We start from the raw sequence: 19299 nt of genomic DNA, 5'->3' as shown, positions 1-19299 counted from the left end.
TTTTGGAATGGAGTGTATGTTTTTTATCGAAAAATAAAACATCTTGCGTTTTTTAAATATTTAGTTGAGAAGTAGCACGCAAATTTGATTCTATTTTTAACTTCTGTAACTGGATTTGTTTTGGATGTAAGTATTATTTGAGTTAGCACTTTTATTTTTGTTAGGTTAGAAGTTGCATCAATTTCTGCTGACTGTCCCGAATGATTTCTGATAATTTAAATTAAGCTTGTTATATTAGGGGCTGCAGTGCCTTTTTGTTTTGTAAATGCCTATAAACTGAGCCTAGACAAGTCATTTACCGAATACATTATAACACTTCAATGGTCATCAATAAAATCGATAATCCTTTAACTAATGCAATCATATTATTAAAAATAGCAGAAAATCGATGTCATCAAAGTGTTAGACAAAATTTTATACGTTATATTTATATGAAAGATCAATTATATTTAAAACCTGGAATGTTTTACCTTGTCCAGTATTATATTCAGAATTAATAAGTTTATTATTATTTTATATATTCTTATTTATTATATTTCAATTTTTCTCCATTGTTTTTATACTTATGTTATGGTGTTTTTCTTTTTATAAACATTAATGGGAACTAAAAAAATTAATTGAATTTTATAATTCTCTTGACATGAAGAATCTTGTGAAATAGTGCTCTATAGTTAATGGACTCAGAATAATGACCAAATTAGCCGGCACAAGACGTGCACGAAACCAGGCTACATCACTAGCTATACCTCGGCAAAACTCTATTACTGATAATGGCAAGACTCGTCAAAATTTAAGCCCAGAAGTACTGGCTTCTATGAATAAGGAGCAATTGAGAGCAGAATGCAGAAAAAGAGGTCAACGGACTACAGGAAACAAAAATGAGCTGGTATAAAGCTGTTTGCAAGTGTCTTTGTGCTGTGTGTTTATTTTATTTTTTTGTTAGCCAGTGTTGTTGTGCTAATATTATTTTTAAATTTAGTGCATCATTTTTAGTAGACAACTAATTCTGGATTGTTTGTTATCTTTTATTAGTTATTAACAATAACTTATCTGTGATTTTTATTATTGTTATTTAAACCTCAGTTCACTTTTATTTATAATATTTTCAGAAAGCACCCAAGAAGTGCAATCCAGAAATAGTAGATATAAAGACCGTGTAATATACCCATAGACAAAATAGCTGATAGAGAAACACTTGATTTTTTTTCTATATTAATTCTAATGCCATAAAGCACAAACATATTAATTTATCAAACTATTTAAAAAAAAATCAAATAAGTATGAAATTATACCAGTGTATTCCAAAGTCAAAGTTAAACTATTGGAATGAATTTGAGTTTAATTTTATTCATGTTACAAAAATAATTACCAAAATCCTCAAAAATAAATAAGGCTTGGGGCGAGCCTTACCATTTTTGGGTGGTACTCAATTATAACTAAAGAATCCTCAAGTTCTTATAGATTCTTGAGTAATTATTAATTTTTGTTATTTACAGCTCATTGCTAGACAATGGGATTGGTTGTTTTTTTTTACTTTAAATATTATTTACGAGAGAACTGCTATTACCAAAGCTGCTATTAATAAATGTTTTTAAAAATTACACAATATAATAAAAATAATCTCTCCAAAAACATTGACATAAACATTATTTGTTGTTTATCGAATTAAACTCTTTGGCACATAGAAAAATAGCTAAGGTTTTTTTTTTCGATAAAATGGCCAAAATCCTTCAACATAAGTGAAAAAGTACAACATATAAACCTGAAATTAAATTCAATGCATTAGAACTCTATTTATTTAATTATAGGAACAAATATTTTCTCTGTCAATCTTGAATGTCGTGTTTACTTAAACAGCGTATTTGTACATCGTTAATGATAAATATTATTAGCTAGAAAAACATTTCGTTTCATAAACATAATGTCTGAGGCAAAACATTTATATTTTTTGGAATATTTCGTCAAATTAAAATATTTTTTTACTTTATCAGGCTGTATGCACGTTTAAAATATAGTCATTTTACAGGATAAGTTTTTAAAAAGCTGGTCACAGTCAGTGTAACTCATTTGACTTTTTTCTGAACGTTCATTGGTTGATGGCACCCGATGACGTAGCTAGCGACTAATTAGCATTCAGTATTGAGTCAGATTAGTTAATCTAACTTTAATCATCGGCGCTTAATGAAACGTCAAGTTATCGTTGGTTTGGAATGTAGATTTTCACTGTGCTTTTATAATATTTCAGTATAAAGTTGATAAATATAAACAAATATTAGCTTCTAACATATTTTAATAAGGTCACAATCCAACATTGAAAATACTATGTACAATATTAGAAATACTTAAGTATCGAAGAAAAATAATGATCATTTTTCAATTAATATACATTTCATTAATATAAAAAGGAATAAATAATAAACTAAAAAAATATATATATATAAAAAAAACCAGATTGATCGTCTTCGAGATAAGAAATTACGACGTAATTTCTTATTAAAATGTATTTGTTCTACTTTTCCAATGTTGCTCTTTTTATCTTTTTACTTTGTTTCGACACTGAAAACATCATATAAAATGTCGAGAAAGTAATAATAGAAATACAAAAATACAAAGAGAGCGGTGCTCGCGTCTGATTAATTGTTATTACCGCGCCACAAATTGCTCTCCACTTTCCATACGACTTTTATCTATTATACGTAAAATTTTGCGCGCGGTGTCACCCGCGTTTAGGGGGGGGATTGGTCGGGTGCTAGGTATAAAAAGGTAGTCTATGTCGTTCCAAATTTCAAGTTACTTTCGCATTTATAATATTAAGAATATATAAATATATTACGATTATTTTGGTTTTTTATTTATAGAAGTCTTTTTTTGTTTCGAAAGTATTCATTATAGGTATACATATCAATGGCTTGCAAGTCGCTCTGCTTTACTGAAGCTTCTCATATCTATGATAAAATAACCACGAGTCATTTTAATTTTTTGGCTCTCTAAAAAACGTGCTTTGTTGTATAAAGAAAACCCTCGAATTAAACACGAACCAATAAACAGCGCTGATAGAGTTTGCATACACATACTTCAACAATGATTGCGAGTTTAATTTGAATTAATGTATTATCCTTAATTAATTTTCAATTAATCTTATCAGTAAGTGTTTTATTCCCAATCACTAGAGGAATTTGTACTATTCTAAATTTAAAATATCTACTTAGACATTAGTAATTTAAATTAATATTTCTTCTTAAGTAGCCTGTGCCATAAAATGCACATTGCATTAAAAAGTTATCTTTTATTTTTAATTCTTTTTTACAAGCCTTATGCTATTACACATGTTAGTATGTTTAGGTCAATTATTGCGACTGAATTGTAATTCAGTTCCGCCCGACCGATTTAGGTGAAATTTTGAATACACTAGTGACTGATGACAAAACAATCTAATATACTACTTTGAAAAGATTGAATTAAAATATGAATAGTTATTATAAATGCAACACAATGTCGAATACTCGAAATGGATTTTTCATTTCGATTATTCTAAGCCGATTCTAAGTAAACGTATGCAATAATTATATGTAGTTCCTCCTATAATACTATGAATAAAAGAAACCTTAATCACAGAATTGCAGGTCACCAGACTGCTTACGCGCCACGCTACGATCACGCCACTTTGTTTTAGCGTATATTATTTCCGTAAATTAATTATCGATTCGATACAATGTCGACTTTAGCATCTCAGAAATAAGATCGATTATTTATTATTAAAAAAAAAAAATGACGTGGCTGTATTATTTCAACCTTTGTTACTTGCGTGATAAAGTAGAAAATGTATTGAATTTGATACATTGTCATCGTATTATTGGTATGTAAAATTGCGTTTAATTAATTTGGATGATCGCCACAATATCGTCAGCTGTTTGTATTAATTAATGTGTTAGTCTAACCTACGTATGAACTAGAAGATTATGACAATATTGTCGTAGTAATAATATGTTTTGATTATAATAACATAGAATGAATAGAAAGTAATATCAAAATAACTATCTCTCGCATGAAAAATTTGTATTTCTGTTATAATATAGTATTTATGTGGTAGTTTTCATTATGCTTGGACCATTTTAACGTTTAAGCTTAAATTTTAATGTCATAATATATTATTGAATGCAAAAAAATTTTAGTAAACTGTGTGTTGATAATGAAACTTGGATATTAATAGAACTATTTTTTTTTCTCTTTGGTTTCGACTAGGAACTGTGCTAGGAATTTCACAGAGGCTAAGTAGACAAAACAGTTGAACAATGAGCGCAATTTTTTATAAAACAATGGAGTCGAATCATGCTCCAAACTTCTTTGTTCGTTTGTAAACTAAATAACACAAAGCAATACAACATTATAACGGCGTGACTAAGCTAAGAATGTGTGCAAGCAGCCATTATAAATTATCAGACAATTAAATATTTCAGTTTTTCAAAATTACTTTTTATATTTTGGTTTTTAAATGTAATATAACATCGTGACAGTCAAATTAATCCTTGATCAGCATGTATATATTTTACTTTTGGCACTGTGTCCTCATATAAACAACCTTGTCTATGCCGCGACTGTAGACAATAGATTAATGTTAATCAGTGTACCGCGTATGCGTACGCAATTAATTTGAAGACAGTACTTTCCGTCTATAAATAACGATCATTTTGCGAAACTAATTTTTTTTGCCAAATGTCACTTTTATTATTCAGCTTATCCTGTTAAAATAAATTTTCGTTACTTAAATTTTTATTTAAGTTTTATTAATATATCTACATAATGATAACGCAAGTTACAGATATTATTGCGTGCATAATTTACAAAAGACTAAAACAATGAATTTTTATGTGGCACCAGTTCGATAAATCTTTATAAAACTTAATGGAAAAAATACCAACGATAAACATAAAATTAAAAACCACCAAACCCTAAATGTATGTAATCTTTGTACACAGAACGAATTTTATTTGTCAATAAATCATATTATTATGTATATAATTTTATTTTTTGTTTGAATTGAATATATACATAAACTATTTTGTATTTGAAATTTTTAACATTTCCGAACAGTAAGTGATTCATAAATAGAAGGATTTTTCGACTTTAAAAATAACATCAAAGATAATGTTATCCAGACTTTCGCGGGCATTTATTAATCCAAAAATTAAATTTAAAAGCAACGTATAGACAGTTACTTGAGCCCTGATAGTGAATGGCCTCCAACGATAGTGAAATTGTAATCTAGTGAGAGCGAGAAGCTGTTTTTGAAAGTGAAATGGTTTTTTTGTAGTCGCGTGATGTCACAGTTCACTCATTCCGTTTGTTAGATCAAACGCGTTTTGCGTTACGTGTAACTTCGCGTATTAACGTTATGTTATATCAAATTTTATGTGTTTAATCGTAGTTTATATCGTGTTCGAATAATGAATCAACAGTTTTTTTGTTAACGCTTATTGAGCATAGTTTAACTAGTGTGTAATTATAAAGTTAAATCGTTGTTCCTTGTGAAGGTAACGGGAATCTTTAGAAAATTTTTTTTTTAGTTTTTGAATTTGTGCTCGAAGTTTCGATTATTTTTAAATGATATGTCCGTTTGCAACGAAGCATGTTGTTGAATTTGATTTTTTAAGAATAATTTAAATATATTTAATTTATTTTATTGATATTGTGTTGCCGTTTGGAGGGTGAGTTAGCAAGTTTTATAACATATTTCTTTAAATGATTAGTAGTGCATTAATTGTGTAAGGAATGGTGATATTTCTTACATTATTTTACACAATTTCTATGGACGAGAACCGCTTACCATTAATAGACGGCTCGCAAGATTGTTTGTAAATTAAAAAAATATATGTAAAAGAGTTATTGCTGAGTTTTTAATAACGATTCTTTTATCAGTTTTGAGTTATTATTTAATAGACAAATTATTATTTTTTATTATTTACATTGTAAGATAGGAGATTGATTGAGTATTTTCTTTCCTCTTTTTTTGTATTCGAAAATAAAAGGCGGAACAATGCATGCGTCTTTGACCATTATTCATATAATTTACCGAGTCATAGTTATCGCACCGATGCACTTGCATAGTTGCATGAATTCTTTTAATATGTAGATAAACACTTTTGTATTAGATCTTTACCATCTATATACATCAAAATACATATATTTCTAAATTATAATTTTATCTCATTTTGTTTACAATTGTTAAATTATTTGCAAAAATGATAGCTATGGAAAAAAATGTTTATTTAAATGATAATCTCATAAACTAACGGCTTTACTAATAGACGTTGTTTAGCGGGTGATTAGTTAATCAATGCTTTGTAAAATTAATAATTATAGAAAGAGAGAAATCAATGTTTAACTAAATAGCTGCTATACCAATGTTTATAATTAAGACCGTAATGGAGTGATTTTTATAATATTATGGGGTAGTATTTATGTAGAGTGTTCGTAGTGTCTGACAATGAGAATTGTTTAATGAAACTTTTTATCAAAATTTAAGAATATAATAGTATTTTTTTTTATAATGAATTTAATTTAAAAAAGTTTTCGTTTAATATCAATACTAAAAAAATATTGTTTTTTTTTCAGCTGGCCCGTCTCGGGTACTACAAACTGGCGGCGGCAGTGCAAGTAGAAACCGAACAACGCACGCGCAACGGATTACACCACACACATCCGAAAGAACTCAAGTCAGTTGGAACTATGACAGCAATACAATTTTTATTGTTTTTTTTTTTTAAATACTCGTAGGTGGACGGACATATGAGCCTAATGTTAAGTGATCACCACCAATATACATTGGCGCAGTAAGAAATATTAACCGTTCCTTACAACGCCATTGCACCCCCCAACCTTGGGAACTCAGATGAAGAAGAACCTATTGCAATATGGCAGAAGAATAACTGATGAGTGGGTGAAACCTACCCAGAGAGGCTTGCACGAAGCAAAAAACAAAACAAAACCACCAAGTAAATTATTTTATAAATATTGGTGTTTTCATAGATTTTTCGTCAACAATACTAAAGTGAAAAGAATTACGTTTCATACTTAACTATTGGTATTACTTTCTTATCGTTAACATTATATAACTATGTGTTATATAAACATACTTTTATATTATTTAACGTAACAGTATTTGAGAAGTATTTTTTTATTATATTATTGTACTTAAAAGGTGAAGGTGCCTTGGTATCCTAACCTAACCTAACCTACCTTAGGTTATAGTACACCAAGGACATTAATACCATCTTATGAAGCCCGCTTCCTCATTATGATAAGGACAGCGAAAGTGTTGAATGCTCTTTAAGCGTCTGATTGTCTGTTTTATCTCCAAGACAAGAGTAAATACGCTTATGCCACATAAATAACCTTCCTCATCTAAAACTTCATAAGCACACCAACTCGTTCTTCGTTTCTCATCGGCTCGTGTTAAAAAATAAACCTTAACAACCACAAAACAGCTGATCATCTTTAAACAGCAGAACAAATTTCCTTTAATCAGAGCTAAGAATATTCTATACCTTAAAAAAAAAAACTGAATCAAAATAGTTTCATCCTTTTACGGGCTACGGTGCAAAAGAAGGTCGAATTAAACTTGAAGATAGACACATTAAACTTGTTTTGTCTATGTACATGATTTAATCAGGCTCAATAGGTATTATATACAATTTTTTTTTTATTACAAAAAGTCATAATAGCATTAACGTATTGTCTATTGATTGTCAAGAATATACCGGTATGTATAAAATATATAACACATGAAATGAGTTTAAGGAATCTCGTTTGAAAGGATGTGACAAAATTATGGGTTCGTTTAGCTCGTTTGTAGTAAAGGGCAATGACCTGTGATATGTAGGGGAACTAACAACCATGTTGGAAGTGCACTAAAGATAAAACCCATTTAGAAAGTCAGTCGAAAATGTTTTTGTTACGTCACCTATAGGATATTAGTAGAAATCAATCAATTATTTGGTCATATAATCGTGGTTATTGTATAATAAATCACGATAAAGTATCAATATGATATTTGTAAAACTGTACGTTAAAATATAAATTAAGATAACAAATTGTATCAAAATTTGTTCGTCCGTTAGGAGTTACTTTGCCACAGACAGACACATTGATGCACGCGTTAAACTTCATCATCACTACTTCTTATGTCTCTATGATATGTTCTGCGTCTGAGGAACATGTTTTGAAACCGATATTCAGAAAAATAATTGACGAAGCGCATCAAGGCCTCAAACGTTTCCAAGGCCAATCATTTAGATGTTTTTTGAAAAACTACGCCCGTACCATAGATATAAACAATAATAAAATATTATTGAAAGTATGTGACGTTATTCATGTATAAGCACTCGATACAATCGAGCAATTACACATTATATACGATGTATGTAAAAAATAGGCAAATCAAATTCAGTAAATGCGCAATACGTTTTTCGTGTTCAGATAGTCGTAACGAGTCAAATTAACGCCAGAATCATCACATATGACTCAGTATATAGTTATAGTATATATTTTTCCTGCAATATTATCACTACTTTCCATGATAAAGTAGAGCGTTGCTTGCCAGTGTGCCATCAACCTTGGGAACTAAGACGTTATATCCCTTATGCCTGAAGTTTTACGGGTTCACTCACCACTCTTGCTATTTGGCAATAGAATATGTGATGATTGGGTGATACTTACCTAGAGGTGCTTGCACCAAGCTCTACTACGAACTAATTGGCCAAATTAGACCAAACTTGATTCGTATTACAGCCTGTTAATGTCCCACTGCTGGGCTAAGGCATCTTCTCCCTTTTTTTGAGAAGGTTTGGAGCTTATTTCACCACGCTGCTCCAATGCGGTTTGGTAGAATACACATGTGGCAAAATTTCAAAGACACATGCAGGTTTCCTCACGATGTTTTGCTTCACCGTCAAGCACGAGATGAATTATACAATCAAAATTAAGCACACGAAAATTCAGTGCTGCTTGCCCGGGTTTGAACCCACGATCATCGGTTAAGATTCACGCGTTCTAACCACTATACCAGCCGAGATGGCCCTGTGATTAGAACGCGTATCTGAAAGCATAATCCCAATCCATAGTAAATCATATACCGAAATGCTTGCCAATTCCAAACCACCAAGAGAAACTTTGTCGAGAGTCCGGAAGTACTTAAAAAATAAACACTATCAACACACGTATGGCTTGTAAATATTTGTCACAACTCATAAGTCAATATTCGAACGATCATTGCTTGTTTTCATCGATTTCACATCAATATGTTACAACTACTGCATATATTATTACTTTATATACTCAAACAAGATATATTAAATATGATTATAAAGTGAAAATATGTATATTTAATTTACAGGAATTAAATGTATATAATTTTGATAAATAATATACATACAAAAGTAAAGTAACTGTCTGTATAGGTACTTCTGCTAGGAAAAACCCTCTTCTCTTAAAGAGAAGGTTGTATACCTCTATCCCTACTAGTGTTATAAATGCGAAAGAAACTCTGTTACGTTAATACGGCTAAACCACTGAACTGATTTCGATGAAATTTCTTATGATCCAAGCTTGGACCCAATAACATTTAAAGGATACACATATCCATATAACGTATCACCTTGTATGTATGTGTAACTGCCAGCCTATGTAAGGAATGACAGTGCATTTGTGCGCACCAACTTATCCACTATAATTATAAAATAATAATAATATCCTCCAGACCGATTTCTGCCATGGCGGCCAATCGCAAAAGAGATTAGCCAACTACGCAGGAGATATTATAGTGCACAAGTGTGTGCGCAAACACAGGTGCACTCTCTATTCCCTAACTCTCATAATCCGATGGGACGACGATCCGACACGACAGGAAAGAGTTCAGGCGCAGGACCAACGGCTTTACGTGCTTTTCGAGGCACGGGAGTGTACACACTTCCAACTTCCAGACTCCGGGCTGCTACTGAGAATTTTTTTGACAGAAAAATCCAATAACTTTTCATTGACCCGAACTGGGAATTGAACCCAGGACCTCCAGGTCTGCGGCCTTATATCAAGCCACTAGACTAACGAGGCAGCAACTATAAAATATATTACATTTATAACTAGACTATCCAGCGCAATTGGCTATTCATAGAAAAGAACCGTAGGGACTGTCCAGAAAGACATCATAACTGCCATATTGTTTTAGTGGTTATAACATAGATCCCAAGGTAATGATTGCGGCTTTAAAAATGGTACTACATTTTGTTGTCTAGTAATTTTAACTATCTGGATGTATGAAGATGACAGTGACCACTTCCATGCCTCGGAAAGCATGTAAAGCTTCAGCCCGTTGCCTGTCTGAAATTTGTCGTAGACTGACTAAATTGAACTTAGAATCATTGTCATTGTCCTGTACTTCAAAATTCTTAGTGAAGTATATCTTAAATTTATTTATTTCTTTTCCCAGGACAAAAGTCGTATCAATGGATACAGACAGTTTCGTGCTATGGAGGAAGCCATTTATAACAATAGAATACTTCTTTCGCGAACTCTTAATATTATGCAACACAGGGTTACGAAGGTGAGTTCAAATTAACGTTATATATTTTTTAATGTGGCAACCCAAAACTATTCTATATAATAATTGTTGAATTTCCCTTTATTTATTTTTTATAATTATTAAAATACAAAATAACGATATATTTAATTTATTAAATCGTTTAAATATTTTAATTATTGCTTTATTTTAATATTTGCTTTTTTATTACAGGTTATTAGCATATAAATTACTTGCATTAGCAATAGTGTTCTCGATCTCCGGTACAGCTGTATCGTATTATGTTAGTGGGCCACACCAACCATATGTACAGGTACGCATCAGTGTTGCCATTTTATTGTTTAAAAATCAAAAAATTATAACTCGACGCTTATATTAATGACTTATTTATTTGACAACGGCTTTCTAACGAAAAAAAAAACTAAAAAAAAAAAAAAAAAAAAGCCGAGATGGCCCAGTGGTTAGAACGCGTGAATCTTATCCGATGATCGTGGGTTCAAACCCGGGCAAATTTCATGTGCTTAATTTGTGTTTATAATTCATCTCGTGCTTGACGGTGAAGGAAAACATCGTGAGGAAACCTGCATGTGTCTAATTTCATTGAAATTATGCCACATGTGTATTCTACCAACCCGCATTGGAGCAGCGTGGTGGAATAAGCTCCAAACCTTCTCCTCAAAAGGGAGAGGAGGCCTTAGCCCAGCAGTGGGACATTAACAGGCTGTTACTGTTACTGTTACTGTTCTAACGAAAAAGTATAAAATGACAGAATATGTAAATATGTATATTAAATACAGAAATATATATATTATATTAAAAGGCATATTAATTTCTCTTTTTCTGAAATTCGAAAACAATACTGGTAGTTGTTATGAAATCTTTTTGAGCTAAGATCGAAATTTAAAATAGTAAAATGACGATTCAATAGTGATTGATTGTGTTTAAAAATTCCAGGAAGCAATTCTGACACTAGCATGGTGGGGTTGGTGGGTGATACTCGGTGTATGCAGTTCCGTGGGTCTCGGAACAGGCTTACACACGTTCCTCCTATACCTCGGTCCGCACATAGCACGCGTCACACTCGCGGCTTACGAGTGTGGGGGCCTCAACTTCCCGTCACCGCCGTACCCTAACGAGTAAGAATTGCCTTACTAATAACAAAATAATTTTAATAAAATGGACGGAACGCTTTTGCAATCTCTAATAGCCAAGTAATTTAAGAAAAAATTGTATTTATTCTGTAATAAACCTTTATAGTAGTTTTTTCGAAAACTTTTGATTGTTGTTAGGTATATTTATAAAAAAACTACTTTCAAAAGATTTTAAGTTATGCATATATAAAGGTTTAAATTATAGGTGATTTAAATTAAAGATGACAAAACAAATTTTCCAATTTTAGCATAATATGTCCCGAAGAGATCGACCCGAAGTACGTGGTGTCGATATGGAACATAATGGCCAAGGTGCGGATAGAGTCCATGATGTGGGGCATGGGCACGGCGCTGGGCGAGCTGCCGCCGTACTTCATGGCGCGGGCGGCGCGCCTGTCCGGCGGCAGCGTGGCCGAGCTCGCTGAGAGGGACGACTCCAGGACCGGCAGGTGAGGCGCTTGCATCTATCTGTATCTAGGATCTTGGATTACTGGTGGTAGAGATTTGTGCAAGCTCGTCTGGGTAGGTACCACCCACTCATCAGATATCCTACCGCCAAACAGCAGTACTTGGTATTGTTGTGTTCCGGTTTGAAGGGTGAGTGAGAAAGTGTAATTACAGGCACAAGGGACATAACATTTAGTTCCCAAGGTTGGTGGCGCATTGGTGATGAAAGCGATGGTTAACATTTCTTATCTGTCACAGTCAATATGTAATCTAACGTCTAACCTCAGGGTCATTAGCCTCAAGGTCATTGAGCTCGGATTCACATTTATATCTATTTTAACAGTCCACGTTGCTAGTAATCTTATAAAATTAATATTATATAACTTTTCCACAACTTTTTAAAGCATTTCAATTAGGAACCGAAAGTTTTGAAGTTATTTTGTAGTCACAGATAGACAATTTACTGGTGGTAGGGCTCTGTGCAAGCTCGTCTGGGTAGGACCACCCACCCACAAGATATTCTAGCACAAAACAGTAGTTCTCGATATTGTTGTATTCCGGTTTGAAGGGTGAGTGAGCCAGTGTAATTACAGACACAAGGGACCTGAAATCTTAGTTCCCAAGGTTGGTGGCGCATTGGCTATGTAAGTGATGATTGACATTTCTTACAATGCCAATGTCTATGGGCGTTGATGACCATTCACCCACAATCACGAACGAGCATATAGGGACAATCAAGTGGCCCTTATGCTCGTTCGCCTTCCTATTCTATAAGAAAAATATATTTGTATAGATACAAGCGGTAACGCTTACACTTTTGATTATACATCCTTATTGCTCTACATTGTCGCATGAGAGTCATCTATTCTATGGATTCACTTCTTTATTTATATATTTTGTGGTGTAAAACCGTGAAAGGAACATTGAAATATATTTCAGAGCGAAAGTAATGGTGCAGAAATTAGTGCAACGCGTGGGTTTCGCCGGGATCCTAGCGTGTGCGTCCATACCCAACCCGCTGTTCGACTTGGCGGGGCTCACGTGCGGACACTTCCTCGTGCCGTTCTGGACATTCTTCGGTGCGACTCTACTTGGAAAGGCCGTTATCAAAATGCATATACAGAAGATGTTCGTTATTGTCGCGTTTAATGAAACACTTGTGGGGTAAGTTGTCATGATGTCATAGTACAGGAAAAAATTACATTGCATTAGGGTGTTAAGACTCAATCAATCAAATAACTATTTATCCAAGTAGGCTTATAAGAGCATTTTTGAATCGTCATTATACAGTATTGATTTAAATATAAAGCTACCGGCATTTCGGACCTTAGATTCTGGGACTGAGAAGAAACACAGTAATTCCATCTCTCTCTTTTCCATCCTTTTAACACTATGTATAATACAGAGTCAATTAGTCCATTTAAGCATAAACTTCTTGGAAATCAACATACTAACTGTCTCTATGTCTGTCTGTCTAAACTGTCTGTCTCAAATACTGTCATCCACGCTGTCATTTATATAATCATGTGTTGAGTAATTTGTCTTATTTAAATATTTGAGTTTTTTTTACATTATATTTAAATTTAACTGTCGGTCTTAGGTAGAAGTTTTTTTAAGGTGATACTAGAGAGCTAATCCTTTAAATTGACTAAAATTGATGGTTTTGAGTATATTATAACAATTTTCTGAATGTATTTGTAATAAAATTTTGTATGTTTTGTTTATCTAGACAAGCTCTCTCGTGGGTGGAAAGGATACCATACATCGGGCCCAAACTCGAAGCACCTTTATTAGAATTTTTGCGTAACCAAAAAGCGCGCTTACATAAAAACGATTCGTCGTCTTTACCTGACAATCAGGGCTCAATTCTATCTAGTCTTCTAGAAAAATTCGTATTGGCTATGGTTCTATACTTTGTGGTGTCGATAGTGAATGCGCTCGCGCAGAACTACAGTAAACGGGTGGGTAAGAAGAAGGGCAAAAAGAAGGAATAGGGGTTGAAGACGCCGAGTTACGTTATCGGCGGTCTAGGTAAGTAATAACAAAACATTAAATCATAGGTAAAATTTATTTTAAAAAACGCACTTGTCATACCATATATATATGTTCGTTTATTTAAATGGTCACATTTGCCCATAGACACTGGCACTGTAAATAATACTAATAATTACTAAGATTGCCAGATCGCTGCCTGGATATATCTTGTGCCTAACGCATTCAACCTTTTAAATCGGAACGTAGAGAATATCATTATAATGGTTTATTTGTTGTTATAGCGCGACGACTGTCAGACACCAGAACGCGTTCGCGGTAGTACAGGATATTCACACGAACATTTGTGTTTAAAGTTAAACGTTTACACAACGGACGTTGCACACGTGTGAGATGCCTTAGCTAACACCTTATCCAGGGATTTTATTGGTAAATAGTCTTAAGTATGTAGTAAATGGATATAAAAGACGTTGATTTTTGTTTTGGAAGTGCGAGGCGTTCAGCGGTGTAAAGCGCTTGTATTGAGCTTTATTTATTAGCTAATTTATATGATGTTGTATGTGACAGTACAATGAGTACCCACATAGATTCTATTTATTAAATTGAAAAATAGAAATATATTTTAAGACCTTTGAAAGATTTAAAGCAGAAATGATTCATCCCAAATAACTATTATTTATGTAATAAAATAAAATATTTAAAAAATATTCAATAAATAATTAATTTAATAATAAATGTTAAATTCACTATTATATAATAAATACTATGTTTAAATTTAAATTCCATACATAAATGATCAAATTATTAAAAATACCATGGAAATATAATTAGTAAATAAATAACGATAAGGAGTCCACATGACTCAATAGATATCTAAGAATATCCACCAATATGCATGTTATGGCATTATAAGCCAATCTTCTCCTTAAGAGTAGTGGAGGAATTGCAAAGCAGGGCATTTATGAGCTGTCACTTTACATTTTTAAATTTAAGTATCTATGGAATGTAAAATGTCAAAAAAAATTAATTTCTCCATTTATAATAAAAGGCCATCAAGACTGAAAAACGCAACAAGCGTCAGACACACAACGCCTCGCATCTTCAATTATACAAATCGGATATAAATTAAATACGGTTTTTGTAAAATTATTCATGTTTTTTTTTTTTTAAATTGAAATAAAATATGTTTGAGAAATTATATTGTCAGTTCCTAGAATCATGTTACTCTATGGTTTTGGTGCCACTATAATTTTGACATATAAATAATCGTTTTATTCCATAAATTTTATTCCATGATATGAATATGCAAACAAAAATCGTATCTAATATTGATGATATTGTATTTGAAAATAGGTGAATAATATATTAAATAAAAGTTACCAACTTATCAGAGGCAAGTCATAACCTACGCCTTACTTAATGTTGTAATCGCTAAGACAGTTTAAACATTGATAACTTTAATTATAAATACACCATTCGGAATTTAATAAAACATAATATAAATATACTTTATGGAAGAAAGAACCACAGATACAAAATGTTAATTCAAACTTTTAAAAACATTATCATTGGTTTAATCTGTTTTTTTTTTAAATATATCCATTGCGTCCTAAGCGTTTTTGAGTAAAACTAGATTAAAGTAAGCGAAACTATAATAAAAATATAATGGTAGATGTTTTACACATGTGTGGTGTGTTTTGTAGTTTTTATAATAATTAATTATAAAAAAAAAAAACATATTAGCAGCTATTGCACGACCTTTAGTTATCTTGCCCTTACTTGTAATTTTATAATGCAAACATTTAGTGATAATATGATAACAATATATTTAAGCTCTATATATATCTATATAGAGTAGACGTTTGACTTGATCGCTCAAAGAAATGGTAACATTTAACATAGTATATGTGCTTAATGTTTCAATTATAAATTTGTGGTGCCTATGAATGTATTAAGACATAAGTTTATATGAAAGGCATTACGTTTGCATGTATGTATTTATAAAGTGTGCCAATAAAGTAAATATCTATAAATGGCGGCCGATATCGTGCTATCTCGCTCGCACGGTGCTCACCGTTGCACTCTTTACAGATAAAAAATAATGTTCGTGAACATAATCCCGTAAATTTTTCGAATTTCAATTTTTAGAAATTATTTTGTTAACTTGCATAACTTAATGAATGTCACTACATAATTAATTTATCTTTAATGTGTTAATTTAATATACTTTTATTAGTGTTATTGTTATATAATAGTATAAACTATATATGTATTCTTTATCGGCACTCTTTATATAATTTCGCATTCTTTAATTTAATAATATAAATATCACTATAGTATCAAAGCTCTGTAAACATTTACGGTATTATAAATAATTAAAAGATCCACAATAACTGAAATACTATTGTTAAAAACCAGTTTTTATATAGTAATAACATTGATAAATATAACTTTTTTTTTTTCTCTCTTAAAATATATTAAGGCTATTTTGTTACACGAGGAAACCATAGTATGTATAAAAAAAACAAACAGGTAATAAATTATTAATAATTACTAAATCATATTCGTAGGCGTAACTAGAATACATAATTATTATACTATGTTAGGGAGGTATAAAAAAGATCATTTCGATAGGTAGATCTTTACAAGGTAATTTTCTATAGCTTCAATGAAACTAGTTTACTAATAATTAAATGTCATAATTGTTTCTGCACTTGAATAGGAAAAAAAATTGTAGGTATGTGTATTCTACGATAGGCCGTTACAACTTGGTGCTAAACTAGTTACGCCTATGACCCTTAACAAAAAAAATAAATAATCTTAAATATCTTGACATATTTGCAATAGACACAACGTGTTACCATACTTAAATTATATTCCAATATTGTCTGAGTATTACATTTGACAGCCAAATTGACAAGTTCTCAGTTACAATATTTATTATTGTATGTTCTATGTATATATAAAAGATTTTCTAATAATTATTACCGCCAGTCGAAATCTATATTTTGAATAGTTCGAATTAAATATTGCATTAAATTAAATTAAATATGAGATAATATCGAAAAAAGTGCCAAACATGCTTAGACAAAAGTTATGTAAATTGGTTACCAATTATATGCTTTTATAGTATAAACAGTGTACAAAAACCAACCATATGACTAAATAAAATAATAACCTATTTTCAACAGAAACATTTGGTGCTGTTCCTATTTATTATGTTGTTTTTTTTTTATTTATTTTTTAAATTAAAAACCCAACCTAGTCGTTACTTTTCTTCGACTCAAACATGAAAAGATTAAAAAAATGACTAATCTATTTCATTAAAAATAATTTTCTTAAAGATTAAAAATAAATTAATTTATATTTAAATTCTGATTGTCTGCATGTAATACGACAAAAGCGCAAAAATTATAGAAATTTACAATTATTTATATTTAATTATATATTAAGGTATGTTCCACACTATCGATTTACGACGTTACTTTAAAACGTTATTTAGCAGGTGTTTAGGTGAACACTGATTTCTCTCTTTCTGCCATCATTCGTTTGACATTCGAAAGAGATAGACAGAGCATTGTTGCAATCAAAAAGACATTTTGTAGGGTGTTAAGAAACAGTATGTTATAATAATGTGCAGGTAGCAAAGTAAAGCCCAGTATTAATAACTTTACTTATTTAAGCGTGATAGTGTATGTTTTATTCACTGGCATTCCTTTATTTATCTTGAAGCAATTGAGATATCCATTCAGTTTTTTTTCTATGTTTAGATTAAATTTTGAACAAGTTAAACTAAAAAGAACATTCAATGTTCATTTAATTTTAGTTAGCTTATTCAGTTTGGAAAATGTTAACATTTTTTTAGACAATTTCGATTGAATCGTTAATGACATTTTATTTATAAACAAATTTCCAATCAAAAAAAATCTGGGTCCGAGTATTTCAAATTTTGAATTATTGGGTTTTGAACGCATTTTAGGTTTTATAAGCGCTTACGATTAATTCTAGTTCCAAATATAGGAAATATCTTTCGCTCACGTTTACCTTCTTTAAAGTACTTATTAAAAATATGTATACACTTTCAATTGAATGTATTTTTTTTTTTCATATAATTGTTATAATTTAAAATCACTTTATATGTTTGTAAATATTTACTTCATTTTCATCTAAGCTTATATAATGATATAAACATTCCATGCATAGTCAATAATATCTATTTATGTCTATCTGGAGTAGAGAAGTGTTATGGGAAAGTTCTAAAACATCTTCTTAAGAAGACAGTAGGCTTTTGCCTTAATGGCAAAGGGACAGGTAATTTCTTTGCTTTTATGGAATGTAAAAATGTTTAGCAATTATATTTCTATTTATTATTCTTATTAAATACTGTAAGAATCCTTTCTAAACATTATGGTGTTTGTCGTAAATACTAATAAAAAATACTATTAAAATTATATAATTCTTTCACATTATAGACAAAACATGACACAAAATATAAATGAAGGTAAATAAAATTATTATTTCGATAAAAATTAATAAACGCAAATGAAATTTGCAAATTATTGTTTTACGTTACTTTTCGATTGTTTAATTTTTATTATTTTATGTCATTGTTCGATATTTAAAACATTATGTATTTATCATAAAAATATTTAATTAATAAAAATTTAGTGTAAAAATCAGTCATAGAATGTACACATTTAGTACAAAATCTGCTATAAGATTATAAGTGTTTCTAAGTTTGTTCATAATCTAAAAGCAATAATAAAGAGTGGTTATGAAAATAGTCGATGTTGTTTTAATTTATAAAAAAAACCTATTTTATGAAAAAATAATAATTGTAAATAATCCTTGTATAGATGCTTGCCATACTAATAGTTTTTTTTAATTATTATAATAAATTATTAAAGTAATCTGATTATATCAGGTTAAAAATCTTAAAGTAGGCCTGATGGTATGTCACCTTTGCCTCTATATTGACAATGTAAGAAGTATATAAGTCACTGCTTTTTAACTGTTTTATTATTACATTATACTCCTCGAATAAAAATGGTAGTGCTCTATTAAGTTTTTCTCTCGAAAAATGCACGTTTCGTATTTTAGTGACTTTATTTTATAAAATCTTTAGGGCGAATGGGCCAC

General features: G+C 30.9%; 1 protein-coding gene across 1 annotated transcript; it reads left to right on the top strand.

The window, feature by feature from the left end:
- Positions 1–5: 5 nt before the first annotated feature.
- On the top strand, positions 6–18943 carry LOC126775551 (vacuole membrane protein 1). The gene is made up of 10 exons (XM_050497573.1): positions 6–126; positions 647–886; positions 6613–6713; positions 10481–10594; positions 10784–10883; positions 11525–11706; positions 11970–12170; positions 13108–13332; positions 13898–14199; positions 14445–18943. Exons 2-9 carry the CDS (start codon positions 689–691, stop codon positions 14160–14162), a joined length of 1386 nt encoding a protein of 461 aa, XP_050353530.1. The 5' UTR covers positions 6–126; positions 647–688; the 3' UTR covers positions 14163–14199; positions 14445–18943.
- The last annotated feature ends 356 nt before the right edge of the window (positions 18944–19299 follow it).

This window comes from Nymphalis io, chromosome 18, assembly GCF_905147045.1.
Source record: "Nymphalis io chromosome 18, ilAglIoxx1.1, whole genome shotgun sequence".
NCBI lineage: Eukaryota > Metazoa > Arthropoda > Insecta > Lepidoptera > Nymphalidae > Nymphalis > Nymphalis io.
Note: the sequence above shows the minus strand (reverse complement) of the source record. Positions and strands in the feature narration are given on the sequence as shown.

Excerpts from the sequence above, each read along its gene's own strand:
- LOC126775551 (XM_050497573.1), top strand. The coding sequence starts at position 689 with ATGACCAAATTAGCCGGCACAAGACGTGCACGAAACCAGGCTACATCA. Across the intron at positions 10,595-10,783 it reads TGCAACACAGGGTTACGAAG|GTTATTAGCATATAAATTAC; the intron begins GTGAGTTCAAAT and ends TTTTTATTACAG. Across the intron at positions 12,171-13,107 it reads GACGACTCCAGGACCGGCAG|AGCGAAAGTAATGGTGCAGA; the intron begins GTGAGGCGCTTG and ends AATATATTTCAG.